This window comes from Sphaeramia orbicularis, chromosome 7 (assembly GCF_902148855.1).
Source record: "Sphaeramia orbicularis chromosome 7, fSphaOr1.1, whole genome shotgun sequence".
Lineage (NCBI taxonomy): Eukaryota > Metazoa > Chordata > Actinopteri > Kurtiformes > Apogonidae > Sphaeramia > Sphaeramia orbicularis.
Window position 1 is genome coordinate 2,358,146 of NC_043963.1, and position 21,696 is coordinate 2,379,841.

General features: G+C 36.7%; 1 protein-coding gene across 1 annotated transcript in view; it reads left to right on the top strand.

Annotated features, from left to right (window-relative positions):
• Positions 1-21,696, top strand: part of celsr3 (cadherin, EGF LAG seven-pass G-type receptor 3) — a 207,968-nt gene that overhangs the window by 179,454 nt on the left and 6,818 nt on the right. The window contains 8 exon segments of the mRNA XM_030137998.1: positions 1,043-1,155; positions 3,257-3,336; positions 5,157-5,283; positions 5,572-5,691; positions 10,823-10,920; positions 11,899-11,990; positions 15,185-15,358; positions 20,541-20,735. Of these exon segments, the coding sequence (XP_029993858.1) occupies positions 1,043-1,155; positions 3,257-3,336; positions 5,157-5,283; positions 5,572-5,691; positions 10,823-10,920; positions 11,899-11,990; positions 15,185-15,358; positions 20,541-20,735 (999 nt within the window).

The window sequence follows — 21,696 nt, forward strand, 5'->3', positions numbered from 1 at the left end:
AAAATGCGTCGCCGGTGACACAGCAGTCTGAAAAGGGTTAAGAAATCTGAAATAATTACAATCAAATATAGGCCTGAAAAAGTAACAAAGCACCATAAATGGAGGCTTTTGTTCCTTCACAACGTAGTATTTTTTCAGTGGATTCAATATAAACAACCATAATTTATCAGGTTTAAACCACTTTATCTTATTACCTCCGCCAGGAGGTATTGTGATTGCTTTGCTTTGTGTGTTTGTGTGTTAGCAGGATAACTCAAAAAGTTATGGATGGATTTTCATGAAATTTTCAGGGAATGTTGATTCTGGCCCAAGGAAGAAATTATTAAATTTTGGCGGTGATTGGGGGGGGGCAACAACAGATCTGTCTTGGCGGAGGTCTGCACTCTCAGAGTCCTTTTCTTGTTGATTTATTTAGATAGAATAGAATAGAATAGAATAGAATAGAATAGAATAGAATAGAATAGAATAGAATAGAATAGAAGCCAGTCTCAACAGCATTGTGAATGACACCCTGGTTCTTAAAGGGTTAAATAGTTGATTCTCTCAGGTTCTAGTCACAGGTTGATTAGTTTGTGAAGAGTTGAACTTAATGGACTCAGCTGTGACAAGTGTCTGTGGAGTCACAGGATGATCACTGTTGATTAACATCAGTGTAATTAGTGAACCTGCACAGACACTGGCACTACATTTACAACTGAAGGGAACGAGTTCACCGAAGGAAACCAGAGGAACAGAGCCGATCAGCTGTTTAATTCCACCTTATAATCACAGAATTAGAAGAATTACACACAACAGTACTGTTACACATATTTACATACAGTTCCTTTAATGATACTGATAATATTTGAGTCGTACATATTGGACAAATTGCTGTTTAATAGAGTATAGAGTATATTTGGGGTGTGTGTGTGTGCGTGTGTGTGTGTGTGTGTGTGTGTGTGTGTGTGTGTGTGTATTTCGTCCGTCCTCGTCCCACCCCCAGGTCTTAGAGTCCATCCTATCTCTGATCCGTCTAATCTGACGTTCTGTCTGGGTTCTGCAGGTCTGGCGGTCGGTCTGGACCCTGAAGGTTACGGGAACCCAGACTTCTGTTGGATCTCCATCTACGACAAACTCATCTGGAGCTTCGCCGGTCCCATCGCCATCGTCGTCCTGGTAACGCCCACTGCACTGAACATTAAAGACTGATGTGTGAATGAAAGTCAATGACTGATGGGAATTCTGCAAGATATGAGACATTATTACACCTATAGGATCAGTGTTTACATTCACTGACCACAGCTTTATTCATTCACATGTTATAATAATAATGTTATAAATGCATTAATATACTTTGAATTCAACTAAAACTACATTATCTTCTTATATAAATGTTGTTCTTCAAATAAAAACACATGTAAAAGCACATTATTCTATAGGACGGTGCATTAGGGCCACATAGGAAAAATAAAAACACACGTCACTAAGAGAATAAAGTTGTAATATTATGAGAATAAAGTTGTAGTTAAAAAAAAACAACTCATAAATTAATGAAAATAATGTTGTACTTTTATGAGATTACAGTTGTAATATTTTGAAAATAAATTCACAGTAGTGTCTCAGAGGATCAACCAAGAAAGTGTACATGACACAGAAGGCTTTCCTCTGTAACTTTAAGGAAACATCTATAGAAAATAGAACAGCTATATGGGGTTACTGCTTTTTTTTTTTAGTTTAAGTTTTTATTTGTTGGTAATTGGTTTTTTTTTGTTTGTTTGTGTTTTTTTAAATTGGACATATGCTTGTACCTGTGCTGAGAGGATGTGTGTACTGAAACATGTGTCCAAATAAAGATTATTCACAATCACAATAGTGGGATAAAAAGTCATAATTTAGAAATTGTAAGCCTTAAGTAATTTAAGTAATTTACTCCAAATCTGTTCAGTTCTTACAACAAAACCAACCCAAACGTGTGCGAACTGTCTTCAAAGTCCTCCGACTAATGCTAATGTGTTAGTGGTGGGTGGGGCTAATAGGCTCAGTATTTGGTGGGCGGGGCTTATAGGCTCAGTATTTGTCCTTTGTGCGTAAACCCCAAATGAAAGTAGAACCTCACAGAATGTTCCAGTTCTACATTATCAGACCAGTATTCTAATAAATTATAACATTTTTACCTCCGCCAAGGAGGTTATGTTTTTGCCAGGGTTTGTTTGTTTGTTTGTTTGTCTTTTTGTCTGTTTGTTTGTTTGTTTGTTTGTCTGTCCGTTAGTGTGCAACATAACTCAAAAAGTTATGGACAGATTTGGATGAAATTTTCAGGGTTTGTTGGAAATGGGATAAGGAAGAAATGATTAAATTTTGGTGGCGATCGGGGGTGGGGGGGCCCACGGGGGGGGCCACTGATCAGCCTTGGCGGAGGTCTGCGCTGTCCGAGTGCTTCTAGTTCCACCTGTTTTTAAATTAGGACTTTATTCTCATAGAATTACAGGTTTTATCTCAATGTTTTACGACTTTATTCTCGTAGTGACGTGTTTTTCTTTTCGTATGTATCCCTAAAACACCGTCATAATTCTACTTATTCTACATTATATAATTTCAGGTTTTAGTTTGTGAATGTCATTCTGTTAATCATGTGTTTGTTGTTAGTTATCTTTGCTTTTTTTCCTTTTTTGTTTTTTTAATTCTCTTTTTGTTGAAAGAATTTAGGTTTTTACAAACATTGAAAAATCAGACAGATACATGAACTCTATACATCCAGAGAGTAGTTGTAAAAGAAAAACTAACATTTACAGCAGCTCATTATTGTCTTGGCATACAGGATTTCAGAGTAAAGTATAAATAAAAATAAATAAACACACAAAAACATATTTCCTTCAGTTTGAGTCCAGACTGGTGCAGTCATCTCACACCTCTCATATCTCCTCCATCCCTCCCAGAGTTACACAGAAGAATCCATCTGCAGATTTACACTGAAGGTTATTCTTTCCCTCCTCTAAACTCCCATGGTTCCGTCCGTTCTCTTGTTCTTCCTCATGTTCTTTTATTCTCATATTGCTCTGTGTCTGTTCTGGATCCTGGAGCAGATGAATCCAAACAGACTTCACATCTTTTCTTTTCCAGTCTTAATGCTTCTTTCCTTCAGATAAACCTTCAGCCTTGTGGCCCCGGGCCCACTGTTTCCTCCACATTGATTCTGTTTTTATCTGCGTCTCCTCTGGCGTCGGATCAGCTGATTCGTCGTCCGTCTTATCGTCTTCATCCATCTGTTTCCTTTCAGATGAACGGGGGCATTTTTATGATCGTCGCCAAGATGTCCTGCAACCCGTCCCAGAAGGAGACCAAGAAGCTCCCGGTCATGTAAGAACACACATGGACTCCAACACCTTCAATGTTTAACCAGGTCTAAAGCACTGCTGTCAAACATATGGCCCGTGGACTGACACTGGACACCAAAGGGTCCAAACTGGTCCAAAAAATGACACTGAAGATATGAACAGTCAAGGATGTTCAGATCAGTTTAGTTCAGGTTTTACATTCAGACCAATATGATCTGAAGTGGGTCAGAACCAGGACAATAAGAACAGAATAAGATAAATAATAACCTGTCCAACTTTTTCTTTTTGTTTTAGTGGAAAAAAGTAAAATTACATGAAATTGTTTATATTTACAAACTATTCATTCCCAAAAAAATGGGAATAACCTGAACAAATCTGAACAACCTGACATTTCTGAGGAAAATCAGGATAATTTTGCCAATATTCTGTCTGTTATTAATAGGGCTGTAAGAAAATATTGGTTCTGCAATATATCGTGATATTTCATTTCACAATACTGTATCGATATTAAAAAGTACTGTATCGATATTTTTAGGTATTTATTCAAATGCAGATATTATGGAGGTTCATTTTAGATTTTTTCTGTTTTTCTTTTTTGTTTATATTTTATTTATTATTATTTCACACTCTTTTATTCAATAATGTTTGCTCCTTTGTTGGGATTGAACTCAAATACTGTTCTGATGTTAGTTCTGAACTAACAGAATATGAACATTTGAACAGGATCTGAAACTGGAATGTCTGTAAAACAGAATTTCAGTTTGAACACAGGAAAATTTTGTGATAGAACATTAGATCCTGTTGTGATCAAATAAAAATGGGTTTAGTATTTGTGCAGATTTCTGCAGTAATTCAACTCTTCCAGGAAATTATCTTTTAAAAAAAGAAACAAAACCAATAAAAAATATCGTGATATATCGTATCGGGATCCTAGTATTGTGATTTGTATTGTATCACCAGATTCTTGCCAACACACACCCCTATTTATTAAATATTTGGTGTATTTGTAGATCCACTGTATCTGTACGTTATAACATACACGTGGAAATAATAAACAGAGGCACAATATTGGTACAATTACACCAATTTTTCTTAAAAGATTTCTGGTTGTTCATGGGGTGTTTTTGATTTGTTTGTTTGTTTGTTTGTTAACATTTACCAAATTAGGTTGATAGATTACCAGTGACCCAGAATAGATGTGATTACATTTTGGGAAAAGTAGGTCAAAGTTCAAATGTTTTATGAATTTTTTACAACTTTTTTTTCCCGTTTACTTATACCCGTTTACTTACATCAATTTTGTTTCAATTTACTTCAAACCTGGTACATACATAGACATTACTGATATGACATCACTGACATAAAGGTAAAGGTGTATATTATATAGAACTGAAACAACACAAAATCTGTCTTAAAGTGAATAGACAGGATTATATCAGGACACGCCCACATATGATGACATCACCATACAGTGACGGGGCGGGGTTTGTTGTGCCTGGAACCACTTGTTTATAGGATGGTTTGTAGATGATACTAAAAACAACAATAATGGGATTTTTGTTTGATTTTCCTTTAATTTTATAACCTTTTTCAGGCTAAACCACAGATAAATGTTAGTATTTGTCATTATGGACAGGTTCTTCTGGTTTTATTTGACTGGTTCTGGTCCACCTCAGATCATACTGGTCTGTATTTGACTGGTTCTGGTCCACTTCAGATCATACTGGTCTGTATTTGACTGGTTCTGGTCCACTTCAGATCATGTTGGTTTTTAACCTGGACCCTGGTCCGTTTGGACGTGTCCGTCTTCTTCACTTCCTGTTTTGTTTGTTTTCTGTGCAGTGCTACTATCCGCAGTGCCTTCCTGCTGCTGCTGGTGTCCACCTCCACCTGGCTCTGCGGCCTCATGGCGGTCAACAACAGCATCCTGGCCTTCTACTACATATTCGACGTCCTCTGTCTGGTGCAGGTAGGACCAGAGTGGACGTCCACTCACAGATGAACCTTTAGGAACACCAACACTGAGCCTGTTTATGTGACCATCCCAGTCTGAGGACTGGGGGGGGGGGGGCTGATCTGCCTTGGCGGAGGTCTGCGCTCTCCGAGTGCTTTTCTAGTTGTTGATTGGATTCATCACTTTGACAGTTTTTGTTCATTTTGTTGCTTATTTTACTCTTTTTGTACTTCATATTTTGTGTTCTGTGGTTGTTGGATGTTAACTCGTCCTCTTTTTTCCGGTGGGTTCTTTCTGGTTCAGGGTTTGTCGGTGATGCTGGTGTTCACCGTCTTCAACTCAGAGGTTCAGGAGGCCTGGAGAGTCGCATGTCTGGGGAAAAAGAGCCCAGGAGAAGATCCCCCAAGACCCCCGCAGAACACTGTGAGCACATACACACACACACACACACACACACACACACACACACATATAAAGTTTTAGTTGAATTGATCTGAGCTGACTTTTTATGGTTCACCAGTGGTGGGACCGTTGAAGTTTTATGCTTTTTTTTTTTTTGGTTAATTTTGGTCATTTTATTGATTCCTTTGGCTGTTTATGTTCTTATTTTCTCCATGTTATTTATTATTTTGTATATTTTCTTCTTTGTTTTTGTTCATTTTCATTCATTTTTCTTATCGGGGACACCTTTACTCAGTTTTTTTTTTTTTACACTAATTTTATCGCTCATCAAGGTCGAACATGGATCACAGACAATCATGAAAACTCCTTAACAACAAAAGTCATTTAACAATGTTCGTTACTGTACCAGTTAATTTCCAAGTAGGAAAGGAAGAAAATTAATTACAGAACTCAAAGCTAAAGAGGGGAAGAAAAAACACTAAACTAAACCAAAAAAAACCAGAAACAAAAAAATACAACATATAGACAAACCCCCCCAAAATAAAAAAAAAAAAAAAATATATATATATATATATTCTGCTGTTTCTACAGATAATGTGATACAGAGATCCACCTCCACATATAAATGTCCTTTTTCAGTTGCACTTGTGCTGTTATTTGTTCCATTCTGTCCATTTATCTCAGTCTTTCAGTCCATTGTTGGACTTGGTTGGGGGGGGGGGGGGGTCAGTGTTTGTGTTGTCCCTGCACACATGACTGTGAGCTTGAACTTATCACACAATGAAACTAAAGCAGATTCGGTGTATTGACGTGGTATTTCCACTCCCACTCCCACTGTGTGTGTTATTTGGAGACGTTGCATTAGCCTCCCTGCCCTTTATTCCTCCTTCCCTCCGTCCGTCCATCCATCCATCCGTCATCTCCTGCTGCCTTCAGGCTCTGTCGCTGACCCAGATAAAACCGTCGGTCGAAGCTTGTTCGGCTCAAACCCTCGTCCACGGTGTCGGTGTGTGGTCTTATGTCCCTCTCAGCTCCGTCCACTCCGTCTCCTGTCCCTTAAAAACACTCATTATGACCCACATATTTGTCCTCAGTTAAGTGTGTGTTGGATTCACTGACCTGAAGGTGGTTTTTAAAATGAACGTCCCACAGAACCTCACAGGGGAAAAACTGGGAGTAACACCCCAAGGTGTGGACAGAAGGGCAGATGGAAGGGTGTTTTTATGAAACTGGTTCTAGAAACAGGACAGAGGTTTAAACATTCAAACCAGATATAGACTAATGTTCTGAAGCAGGTTTGGAAGAACTTTGGGTCTATTTGAAAAATAAATATTCACTGAGATAAAACAGAAACTGTTTTTCAGGTATTTTGAGATTTTTTTTTGCGTAATTCAATATTGATTTTTTGCTTAATTCAAGATTTTTTTTTTCACTAGTTCAAGATTGTTTTGCTTAATTCAAGATTTTTTTTTGTCTTAATTCAAGATTTTTTGCTTAATTCTGGACTTTTTGTGCTTAATTCAAGCAAAAAAAATCTTGAATTAAGCAAAAAAACCAAAAAAAAAAAAGCTGCCAATTGAACAAGTGAAAATGATCAGATTTGTTGAAATCAGATTTTCCAAATCTGTTGTCTATAAATCAGTTCTTATATCTTGCTGAACAGTTCCTCTTTAGGTGATTCTGTCCTATTTTAAGTGTGATTTGGACTAGAAATGAGAAAAATACACTTGGTCAGATTTAGATTTTCTCCAGTATAAAACAGGACAGAGGGTTAAACATTCAAACAGATGGAGACGAATGTTCTGAAGCAGGTTTGGAAGAACTTTGGGTTTATTTAAAAAATAAATATTCACTGAGATAAAAGAGAAACTATTTTTCAGATAAAACACATTTTTATTTGACACTCATACATAAATCCACTTGTAACACAGTGAAAAGGACATGAAAATTACACACTACTATTTTTTCAAATATCTTTTTATTCTCTCACAGGTGCATTTTGGGAATTGAAGTAAATATGCAAGGCAGAGTGTTTCACAAAAATGACCGCTGTTGTAAAATCACCGTTGATTTATATGTGTTTAAATGTTCAGGTTCTGTATGTAACACCAGTGGACACGATGGGTTCCACACCAAACCTGGAACCTGAGACTGATGCCAAACCCACATGTGTGGATTAGAAAAACCACTAGGATCCACACACTGAACACAGTGTCTATTTAGAGTCTATAGAAGAGCATTTACACACGTTTACACATCTAATGCACTGACACCTAGGGAGATTTAATGTCCATATTTGGGTCCTATTTTTGGACCCAATATTTGAGCAAAAATTAATTAATTATGGGATGGATCAGAGCAAGAGGATCATTTTTTGTGCTTTTCTCTGAGGTCATCATTAGGTCCATCCTGGGGGTGAATCTGTCTACATTTACCTTTAATTATTGGGTCTAAAAAGATGGAAAAGTGACAGAAACTAAAATAAACCCAGTTTCAGAGAAACACCCAGATGTAAACTGTTGAATATATTATTCTCTGCTGCCTTAAAGTCTAGAACCATCAGATGGATGAATCCAGAACCTTCCTTATACAAAACATGGACTCAAACAGTTTGTGACGTTTATCAAATGGAGCAGATCTCCTTCTCATTAAGGCTTCAGGAGGACACTGTTACTAACAGATGGAACCTACACCACCTTTATCACTGCAGTTATAATATTTACAATATTTACTAGTGATGCCAAACAGGGTTGTACAAAATTCAGAACTAAATTGCGAATGACCCCTCTATTCAAATTCAATTTTTCAATTTGAACTGAGATCACAAACAGGACGTGGAATGGCAACTCCAATTCAAACGACAGGAAGTAGAACTGGAATTCCATGAAATTCAAAGAAATTTATGAGCCTTAATTAAAGTGTATTTAACAATGAAGCTTTACAGTGTATGTGACATATGATTACAACATGAGTTTCATACAGATATTATTGGATGAACTGTATGTACACAATACTTTGTTATAGGAAATAGGCCTAATATGTTTTTTGTTTTGTTTTGTTTTTGTTTTTTACCACAAATCAGCATTCAAAATATGCTCTATAAAACAGATCATTAAAGTTGTAATAACTTTTAAATTGTGGAAAATGATAGGATTAGCAAGATATTGCTAATAATTCCACATTAAGGGAATGTTAGTTTAATGTTAGTGTCTGTTTTTCCATTTGGAAGAAAACTATATGTTCAAAGTATCACATTCTCACTCATACTTGATGAGAATGAATTTATCTGAAGTACAATGAATTCAATTCCACTTCCTGTAGGGTGGAATCAATTCAAATTCATTCATTAAATTGAATTAAATTCTTAGTTTTGTACTTCCCTGATGTCAGACCTCCTGTTGTTTGTCCAAATGCGTTCATCCTGCTGGATGGTCATATCTGATGACCATGAAAAGATGAATAACTGCATTTTACACCAATTACTGACATGGATTGATAGGGTTAGTGGATCAGCAGGTATTAAACAGTTTGTTGGTGGACGTTTGGGTCTTTATGGGTTAATAAGGCGTACGTTCTGTGGAATCCTCTGGTGAAAATGCAGGCGTTAAAGCTGTAAAGTTGCAGAAGACAGTTTCTGATCTGAGGAGCAGACACTTCCAGATTTGCTGCTGCTGTTTCTATTTTTGGTTTGTGTCAGTTTCACATAAAGCTCTGAGTCCTGAGTGGAATTACAGCTGTGAAGAACTGACTCCTCCACCCTAATGTCATGTCAGACTGGCCCAGATATTCTGCAAAATGAAAAGAATCAGAGAAGTGCAGCTGTTGGTCTGACGTTCTCACACTAAAGAACCTCATGTGTTGGAGGAAATAAACATGGGTTTGAGGTCACAGATTTAATGAGCTCAGAGTTAAGTCCATTCATGTCAGACGTTTGAGCCTCTGTGTCAGTGAAAATAAAAACCAAACTGGGGACTGTCACACTTCTGTTCAATGAAACTTCAAATTAAAAACACAAAATAACAGGGAGTCTGAATACTTTAAATGAGAAAGAGTAGGATTTACTTCCATTAACCCTCAAAGAAACAACCATCTACTGATCTAAACTGTTTCATACCTGCTGATCCACTAATCCTATCAATACATGTCAATAATTGGTGTAAAATACAGTTCTTCATCTTTTCATGGTCATCAGATATGACCATATTTGGACGTTCAGAGGCTCCATAGTTACCGAGGGAACACCATCATCTTCTACAACATTGATTCTCCAGTAAAACCCATGGAGTTGGATCAGTGACAGTGGATGGACACACTGGGGTTATATACATTAAATACTAAATAAAATGAAAAAAAAAAAAAAAAAAGTAAAAAAAAAAAAAAAAAAAAAAAAAGAAGAAGAAAATAAGCTACCAGCTAAACAAAAACAGCCAAAATGATCAATAAAATGAACGAACATGAATAACAAATCAACAAAATAATAATAAACATGAACCAAATAAGCCACACGCTGAACAAAATTGGGGAAAAGGGAAACAGACATGGACAAAAACAAACAAAATAAGTAAAATGAATAAAAACAAATAACAAAATTCACAAAATAATAAATAAAATACAGAAAATAAGCAAGAAAATGAACAAAAACAGCCAAAGTAATCATCAAAATGAATAAAAAAAATGTACAAAAATAATAAGCAAAATGCACAAAATAAGCCACAAACTGAATGAAGTTGAAGAAAAACTAATAATAAACCCATGGAGTTAGATCAGTGACAGTGGATGGACACACTGGGCTTATGTACAGTATATGTTAAATAAAATGAACAAAAATGAATTTAAAAAATTAAAAAGTAATACATATTGTGCTAAAAAAAAATTATTAAAATGAAGTAAAAAAGTAAAAAAAAGAGCAACAAAATGACCAAAAACAATCAAAGTGATGAATTAAAAGAACAAAAAATAATAATAAATCTACAAAAATAAGAAGCAAAAAGAACAAAAAAATAAGCCACACACTGAACGAAACTGAAGAAAAAAAGTATATATAGTAATAATATAGTAGTTGTGGCAACGGTATATAAGTAATATGAATATGTGAGTAATAGTAATGTTTGTTTGTTTGTTTGTTTGTTTGTTTGTTTGTTTGTTTGTGTAGGCTCAGAACCCCTACCATAACGCCTCCCTGTTGGAGCAGAGCGGCCTCCATCGCATCACCCTGGGAACCTCCACCATCTCCTCCGTCAGCTCCGCCAGGTACGTCACACATCCACACCGCTCTGCCTTTACTGTGGGAGTAAACAAATAATAATAATAAACACATTCACAACCACTAGAGTGGACACCAAAAGAGCCCACAAGCAACCGACGGATTAGGTTGAACAAAAATAACCACCATGAAGCAAAAATGAAGCAAAATGAGCCATGAATTGGACAAAAATAATCACCACAAAGCAAAAATGAACAAAAACATTCCACGAGTTGGACAAAAATAATCACCAGGAAACAAAAATGAACAAAAATGAGCCATGAATTGGACAAAAATAATCACCACAAAGCAAAAATGAAGCAAAAATGAACAAAGTAATCAACAAAAGGAACAAAAACAACCAAAGTAATGAACAAACAAAACACTAAACAAAATGAACACAAATGAAAAGAAAACAACAAATTACTCAGGAAATAAATCCAATAATCAACAAGCTGAATGAACCAATCATCCAAATGAACAGAAGTCAAGGCGATCAGCTGAAGTGGAAGTTGAACGTGTGAGTTCCACTGGGATGAAGAGCCTGAGGGTGGAAACTCCTTCAGTGGGTAAAAGTGTGTCAGTGGGAGAAACATGAAGAAGATCTGATGGAACAATGTCCTGTAGAGGATGTGGAGCAGCACTAATGGATCTGAGAGTGGAGTCACCCAACGCCTCAGTGGGCGGGGCCACACCGTCACATGGGACTGACTGGGTTTGGACCAGGACAAGACAAGGTTGAGCTTTGGATGGTTCTGCAAACATGACCCCTATATAGATATATGTATCCATATGGGTGTGTGTGTGTGGATGTGTGTATATACACACAGTTTGTGTGTGTGTATACACACACCCACACACACACACACACACAAACTGTACAAAAGTCACTAGTGCACGTGTGGACGTTTGAACTCGAAAAAACCACCAAACCTGGACTCAGACGTCTGTGTGTAATGTTGAGTGTTTTTGTGGTTTGTTTGCAGAGAAAACCTTCTGGCTCGTCAAACCCTGGAACAGACCATGGGCCACACCGGAGCCACAGACCTGGACGTGGCCATGTTCCACAGAGACGGAGGTACACCCTCAGTATTAACAACACAGAACAAACTACGCAGGTTTATTCGTTTTCTTCAGTTTCATTCAGTTTGTGCTGTATTGTATTCAAGTTGCTTATTATTTTTGTTACTTTTTACAATTTTTTTTGCTTATTTTATTCTTTTTTGTTTCATTTCAGTCACTTTTTTTCTTTTAGTGTTATTTTGTAAATTTTGGATAAATTTTTGTTCATTTTATCGTTAGCCTACTAGCGTTATCGTCTAAGTCATATTTTTGGCCAAATTTTGATATCGGCAGAACTTTACTCTCTTAACACTGCTGCTTCATTTTATGCAAATATCACAATTTGGCCAAAAATATGAGTGTGTCCATCCACTGTCATAGATCCAACACCATGGGTTTTACTGGTCAATCAATGTTAAAAAAAATTTTAAATTCTTTTTTTTTTTTTTCATTTTGGCTTATTTTGTTTGTTACTTATCATTTTGTTGATCTATAATTCTTTTTTTTCCATTTTAGTCATTACTTTGGCTGTTTTTATTCATCTTTTTGCTTATTTTATCCTTTTTTTTAATTTTATTTTAGTACATTTTTTGGTATTTTTTCCACATTATTTATTATTTTGTAGGGTTTTTTTTTTTTTTTTTTCATTTTTGTTCATTTTATCCACTGTCATTGATCCAACTCCATGGGTTTTACTGGTAAATCAATCTTACAATTTTTTTTGGGTTAAATTATGGCTTATTTTGTTTATGTTTCTTAATATTTTGTTAATTAATAATTCCTTTTTTTTCCCTGTTATTCATTACTTTGGCTGTTTTATTCATCTTTTTGCTCATTTTATGCTTTTTTTAATTTCATTTTAGTACATTTTTTTGGTATTTTTTCCACATTATTCATTATTTTGTAGGCTTTTTATATTCTTTTTTGTTCATTTTATCCACTGTCATTGATCCAACTCCATAGGTTTTACTGTTGAATCAATGCTGTAGAAGATGATGGTGTTTCCACGGTAACTACAGAGCCATTGAACGTCCAAATATGGTCATATCTGATGACCATGAAAAGATGAAGAACTGTATTTTACACCAATTATTGACACGGATTGATAGGATTAGTAGATCAGCAGGTATTAAACAGTAGATGGTTGTAGTCGATGGTGGACGTTTGGGTCTTGGGTTAAATGTAGACGCTTGTTAAAACATGGGTTTATGTTCAGTACATCCATGTTTTTGTGAACCTGTGGTGTCATATTTCCGTCCACGCAGGACCTGATCGTCTGTGCACACATGAATCATATTTTTATTGTGGGTTTTGCTGTTGCGTCGTGACTCGTGTTCCAGAAACAAACTGAAGAAACAGATGTCAAATGAATAAATAATGAACCACGACTGCTTTTGTTTCACTGCCAGGAAAACACGCTCACTGTGAGTGTACGGAGATATTTGAGGAAGTGAAGGTCGTGTGGACAGATGGAGAAAATATCTGTTTGAGAAAATATGTTAAAAAAAACAAAAAAAAACAAAAAACTGGGGATGCACAATAATTGTTTGTTTTTTATAACCAATGACCGATACCTTTGTGCTTCTCATAACTGATCCCAAACCCCAATAGTTCCAGTTGTTTTCTTCTTTTTTTCTAGTCAGTGTTAAACTGCGTTAATAGTCCAGTAAAGGCTTCTCCAGAACCTAAAGCCTCTTTCTGCTTTAGGTTCTGCTTTGGTCTATTGTTCAGACAACAGACCAAAGGGTTTTCAGTTCTATTTCTGTCACAGACTGGATTTGGTGACGATCGACTGTCGCTGTTTTCACACATTCAGCTCCGTTCAGCTTTGTCTCCAGAATGTGTCCATATGGAGAGGACAAGGATGAATGTGGACAACAGCCATTAAACTGGGGGTGTGGTTTAGCAGAGGGGGGAAGTGGGTGTGGCTACACATGTCCACACCTACTTTGGTGCTGATTGGTCACTGTTCTGTGACATTAAACTACAGTCAGCTGTTTCTGAATGTTCCTCTTCTGCTGCTGTCGGAACACAAACAGACAAAACAACCACTGGATCTGGATCTGGATCTGGATCTGGATCTGGATCTGGATCTGGATCTTCTTCTTGGTTTTTATGGCAGTTGCCAAGGCAACAGCATACACTGTGCACTGGTGAAATGCACCAAATCTAAGCAATTTAGATTTATTATTATGGGCTGTATTTATCGGTGTAAACTTTAATTATCGGAATTATCTGAATGACGTCATTTTTTCAGCATCAGACCGATAATTATCAAATCAAATTTTATTCGAGTTGGTTGAAACCAGACTCTAAGCCACAGGTGTCAAACATACGGCCCAGGGGCCAAATCCGGCCCGCCAAAGGGTCCAGTCCAGTCTGCAGGATGAATTTGTGAAATGCAAAAATTACACTGAAGATATTAACAATCAGTGGTGTTAAAATCATTTTAATTCAGGTTCTGCATACAGACACGTACAGTCCAATGAGATTTCAAGTGGATCAGAACCAGTCAAATATTATCATAATAACCTATAAATAATGACAACCCCAAATTCTGTCTCTGTTTTTTGGTATAAAAAAGTAAAATTACATGAAAATGTTTACAAAGCTATACTTTTACAAAAACATGAATAACCTGAACAAATATGAACAAACGGAAATGTCTTAAGAAAAGTAAATGCATTTGTACCAGTATTCTGTCTGTTACTAAATGTTATGTGCGATTGTAACGCACGTGTAAATGATAAACTGAGGCAGAATATTGTTAAAATTACACTTGTTTTTCTTAAGACAATTCAAGTTGTTCATGTTATTCAAATTTTTAAGGGAACGTTGTAGATGTAAACCTGATCAGAATATACTTTTCCTTTTTTCACTGTTATTATTTGACTGGTCCGGCCCACTGCAGACCAATTTGAGCTGAACTAACATGAGTTTAACAGCCCTGATCTGAGCCAGTTTACAGAAACCCAACAGAATCCTCCAGGAGCAAACACTTGTGACTGGAGACAGTGGAAGGAAAAACTACCTTTAACAGCAGAAACCTGGAGCTAATTACCAGTCTGACAGTTTTTGTGCGTCCCTGTCAAACCCCAGAATAATCCGGTGAAGTTGGAAGGGAAACAGGATTATTTATACTGAGAACAAACTGGATGAACGCAGTCAGACAAACGTGTCCAGAAAAACCACGTCCGTCTCGTCCATCAGGTGAGGACTCGGACTCGGACTCGGACCTGTCCATGGAGGAGGAGCGTAGCCTGTCCATCCCGTCCTCCGAGAGCGAGGACAACGTCCGCCTCCGAGGACGCATCCAGCGGCGCTTCAAACGCTCCAATCACAGCGAACGCCTGCTCACAGAGCCCGCCCAAAACGGCACCAAAGGTACAGAAACCCCCTCACATCCGATGGATGGATGGATGAACAAATGGATGGATGGATGGATGAATGGATAGATGGATGGATGAATCAATGGATGAATGAACAAATGGATGGATGAATGGATGAATGAACAAATGGATGAATGAATGAATGGATGGATGGATGGATGGATGAATGGATGAACAAATGGATGGATGCATGAATGAAGGAATGGATGAATGAATGAATGGATGGATGGATGAGCGGATGGATGAATGAACAAATGGATGGATGGATGAATGAATGAATAGATGAACAAATGGATGGGTGAATGAATGGATGGATAAATTAATGGATGGATGAACAGATGAATGGATGGATGAATGAACAAATGGATGAATGAATGGATGGATGGATGGATGAATGGATGAACAAATGGATGGATGAATGGATGGATAAATGGATGAATAAATGGATGAATGAATGGATGGATGGATGAATGGATGAACAAATGGATGGATGGATGGATGGATGAATGGATGAACAAATGGATGGATGCATGAATGAATGAAGGAATGGATGAATGAATGAATGGATGGATGGATGAGCGGATGGATGGATGAATGAACAAATGGATGGATGGATGAATGAATAGATGAACAAATGGATGGGTGAATGAATGGATGGATGAATTAATGGATGGATGAACGGATGAATGGATGGATGAATGAACAAATGGATGGATGAATGAATGAATGAATGGTTTATTTTGGTTTCTACATTAATCTTTGCCCTTAGTTCAATAATGATCATAAACATAAGGAACGTTCTGGAAGCCAAAGCTCATTCAGGTCTTCTCCTTTTCCTCTGATCCACTTCTCAGATTAAATGTGTTCAGTATTGAACTTTCAGATCAGAACAAAAACAGATCGACCATCTCAACTGAATATTCCTGAAGGCATTTTATAAACTGTGTCAAAGAAGTGAACGACTTCAATTCATCATCAAGTCCATCCCATAATTTCACTCAAATCCATATAAACTCACATTTGTCCTCCCTTTGGTCCATTCACTAATATAAAAAAAAATAAAATATATGAAATAAAACTATAAAGACCTCTGACATTAGAATAACCCTGAATTTAAAGAAATCTGGAATGATATTTGGAATATTATTTTCACTGTATAAACACGCAGAGGTTTTACACAGATGTGAGTATTTAAGGTGATGGCATCATTATTATTATTATTATTATTATTATTATTATTATTATTATTATTATTATCATTATTATTATTATCATTATATATTCCTTCTGGTATCCAGGGGAGACTATTATCCACACTTCGCGCTTCATTCCTGTTTTTATTGTCCACCTAACGTCACCTGCAGCTCAACATATCATCTCCTAAAATGTCAAATAAATGTCAAACCTGATTTAATCAATACACTTTAAAAACTCTGCTAAAGTGGAGGTTATCGGGTTTTTAGTGGAGTCCCATTCAGAGGCTTCCTAATAAATGGGACATTTTTCGCTGTTTGTCTTTGTTCTACATGTTCAGTTGATCTTTTATCTCTTTTTGGGTAAATGCACATCCGTGAACGCAACTGATTTTTACTCAAAAAACCCCCAGAATAATAGGAAAATAAGGGGGTTTAAGTGATTTAGTACAAGTTACTTGAAGAAAATAATTCATTTCAGAATCAAAAACATCCAAACACCACTTAAGAAATAAAATAAACCTTTATCATTGGATTTAACTGCTGTTTGTTTTTCATTTTAAATACATTTGTGTCATTTTCCGACTATATATATATATATATATATATATATATATATATATATATATATATATATATGAATATGAACCCAATGATTCAGGTTCTGCTGAATCAGAGGAGCTCCTAAATCAAAGTAATCAGTTTCCAATCACATAAACCAATACGTAAAACATTTAAAATCAGCTTTAGGTTCCAATATTAAAATGACAGAATCCAACATTTCGGTCTTGGATGTAAACGCTTCATGTTGAAACTCCTCCCATACATGAGCAGAACCTGTGGAACCGTCACTAATCACTGATCAATACGTTCTCCACCTGCTCCTCCTGCATCGTCCTCACGTTTGTGTTACTGACGTGGGTTTTTTTAATCGTGGTTCTTCTCTCACTGAGCTCCACATTCAACACCTTCACTAACACCAGCTGTAAATCCATACATCAATACAGTCCATCAGTTCTTGGACTGGAGAACACCGTCTGCATCACATGACCCCAGTTTAAGGTCACATGTGACCCAGAGCTGACGGCTGATTAGACCAGGACCAGATGGAGAGCACAGTCCGATCAATACGTCAGAGGAAGAGGAGAAGATGAAGTCCCAGATAAAGGAGTGTTAAAGAGGCTGTGGTTGTTCCAGAGCCATGAGAACAGACGGAACAGAACAGGACATCCTTTAGTTCAGCTCATCTGGACCAGAATTCAACTGCAGTCTGTCAGTTTATCTTTGAAAATGTAAAACGTCACCATTTGAGTTTCCTCTTTTAGCACAATCAGAATTCTTTATTATGGTTGTGTTACAGTCGTTCTGTGCAGATATTTTCTTGTACATTTCTAGCAAATAACTGCATAGCATTATTCATTGTTTACGTTTTTTTCTTTGCTTTGTACAATCTGGCATTCATTAAAAGCACATAATAATAATAATAACAACAATAAATAATACGTTTGATTTGTACAGTGCTCTTCATGGTACTCAAAGACACTTTACAGCAGATAAAAACACATAATCAGATCACACATCACTGAGTTTTGTCATTTCTTTAACAGGTTTATTTCATAGAAGGTTTATGGAAACAAAACTCTTTTCCTGATATTTGATCAAACAAACAGACGGAATGTGTGATTTTCTGCTCTGTTGGTAAGATATTTAAACATATTTCTGATGCAGATGAATTCAGACTGATTCTTATACATGTATCAAAAGACAAACACACATCTGTCCTCACATTCAGTCAGTATATACAATATGTATATACACAATATATATATATATATATATATATATGAAGACGAAGAAGAAGACAACTGTATTTACAACATCACACAAAATAAACAGGTTTGAATTATTACCTTTATTCCTAAACTGACTCACAGATGGTTTGGACTGAATTCATATCAACACAGATCTTGTTTAGTTTTTTATCCATGACAGTTTAACCCAAACTAACCAGTGTATATCTATCCCATAATATAAAACTATATTCTGACTTTTTTTTTTTTTAATTTATGCCAAATATGGAATGATACAAGCTTCCTGGTTGCTACTATTTGACTTCTTTGCACAACATAATATAGAACTGAAAATTCAAGGAAACGTGAAATAATGATACACGCAAAAAGAAAAAAGTCATATTTGAAAAGGAGTGAGAAGAAGCAGAGCTTATTAGCTCTCACCCCTTTGTCTAAACCAACCATATGTACATATATACATAAATACATATACACATACATACACACATATATCTATCTATATAAACATACATACATGTACACATGCATACATATACACATCCACATATACCATCATATACATACATACAAATACACCTACATATACATACATATATGCATATACACACATGTACATACCCATGCACATACACTTACATATACATGTACAAATGCATATATAGACTATTACATACATACACATATACATTCACATAGGCTTCTCTTATTGTTTTGGATCCCAGACCCCTGTTAGAAAAGAAACACCTGGATTCAACATGTCCACAGACTTTTGGACACATGTTGGAGCTTTACCAGAACATTCCAAACACAGAGGCTCCATTTTGAACGGTATGTCCCACAGACGCTGCAGTGTCCCCCCATTAAACTGTCCGTCCTGTCTCTGCGCAGAATCTGTCCTTTTTCCACCAGATTCAGTCACGTCGACATAAAATCTGCAGATATTACATGTGTTTCATCCACATGTCAGACCTGACAGCTCTGTTCTGATTGGCTGAAAGGTGAGCTGTAGACTCACTAAATGATGGAGACCCCCCCCCCCCCCCCCCGTCCTGCTCCGTCCTATTTGACTGTAAATGAGCTCCCAGTTCCTGCTCTGCCTTCACCACAGACGTTCCACATAAATGACACTCAACCATGATTCCTCTGCCTGTTCCATTAGTGTGACTCCATCTACATCCATGTGGTGTTTGACAGTTTCCACGGCTGTGGGTTCATCCTGAACACATTCTGTCTGTCTGCGGACATGTGCAGTTTGATGAAGACATCTGCAGGAAATGGAGCAAAACGCTCCATTCCAAATTAAAAACAGCTAGCATCAGACAGTCAAAAATGGATGTTGTCTGTCAACTGTTTTCTTCTTTGCTTTCATTCCTGTTTCAAAATTCAGAGGTAGTCTGGCGGGGGGGGGGGGGGGGGGGGGGTCTGGGGGTTTATGCCCACACAATGTTACCAATTCATGCCAGAAATTATATGTAATGTGTTAAAAATTTTATTAAAAAAACAAACAAAAAAAAACCAGGAACAACAGGTGTTGAAGTACTGTCCCCACTTTCAGCCCATTTAGATCTGAAATGAAAACAAAGCAGTCAAATAAATGCATAATTACCAATAATGACAAATCCAGATGTTTCTGTTTGTTTTAGTGCAAAAAAGGAAAATTCTGTTATGAAAATGTATGTGTACATTTTGTAAAAAAAAAAAAAAAAAGAAAAAAGAAAAAGGAAACAGTGACTAGGAAATGGTTAACTCATGAAAAGCCATTTGTTAATATATATTTATTTACATTAAAAGTTGAACTCACGGTGTCCAGAGGAGTGGACATTTATGGAACTCAATGAAAAAACAGATTCATAATAAAACAAAAAAAACTCAGTTCCATTGTTTTTTCATGCCTAAAGAGGAATCAAATGAAAATCAGACTGACTGTTGCTGCCTGGGCGTATTGTTTTGTTTTGTACTCATTTGTCTGTTATTTTTGTTGTTTTGTTTGTTTTTGTGTGTTTCTTTTTTTTTGGTTAATGTTACGATTCTACATAAAATTCAATAAAAATTTAAGTTACAAAAAGATAAAATCAAATTAAATCTGACTGAGGTTCTGATCGTTTGTGAAAGGGTTCAAGCGTCTGCGTGCTGTAAACCAGTGGAGTTCAGCTGCTGTTGTTTCATTCCTCAGACCTGGATGGAAATGACCTTCTGTCCTACTGGCCGGCGCTGGAGGAGTGTGACACACACACCCTTCAGAAGTGGGGCTCGGAGCGCCCCCTGGGGGCCGATTACAGCAAGGACGCCGCCAACAACAACCAGCCCGACGCAGCGCTGACCAGCGGAGACGAGAACGGCCTCACACAGCCGCACAGACACCGCAAAGGTCAGAAACAGAAACACCACTATTCATAATCTGTAGGATATCTATCCCATAATATAAAACTCTATTCTGACATTAGTCCTTATTGTTTTGGATCCCAGACCCCTGTTAGAAAAGAAACACCTGGATTCAACGGGTCCACAGACTGATGTTCATATAGTGGATTAACAACTAGATTTTGTCCATTTTAGTTGATTTTGTTGATTATTCTGGTCATTTTAGTTCATTTTGTTGATTATTTTCTTCATTTTTCAGATTTTTTTGCTAACCATCTACCTTCTTTACATCTGACTGAGGAAGAAAACTCTACCATTAAACTTTACTGAAATATTGATGTTTCTAAACTCTATGGACATAAATCTGTGGACACATCATGTCTCCAGCTGTCAGATGTCCTGTTCATGAGGATCAGGCACAGAAACATCAATATTAATAATCAAGAGTATATTTATCCAGTAATATAAAACTCTGTTCTGACATTAGTCCTTATTGTTGTGGATCCCAGACCCCTGTTAGAACAGAACCACTTGAATTCAACATGTCCACATACTTTTGTTCATTTGTGGCTGAGTTAGATAGTTATGATCTGAGGATAAAGATATAAGAAAATGTAAGATTAAGGACAGATGCAGATTTAGAAACATCACACCGACCAGATGTATTTATTTATTATTTGTGTCTTAAATTCCTCCAGTGACAGTTTCATGTCCGTCTGTCAATCAGTCATAAGGTTCAGGTAATTGATCATCAGTTTTATCACTGATTCGGAGGACCCAGACCATATCCCTGTTGGGTTTTACACATTTATATATGAACCTACGATGGAAGAAGCCCCTGAACTCAGCTCTGAATGAGTGTGTGAACATGCAGAGAAGGAGAGTTCAGCGGTAAAATATGACTCCTGGATCAGCTGATCAGGGGATGCATTCAAAACAGAGCACACAAAATTATGTTTCTATACCAG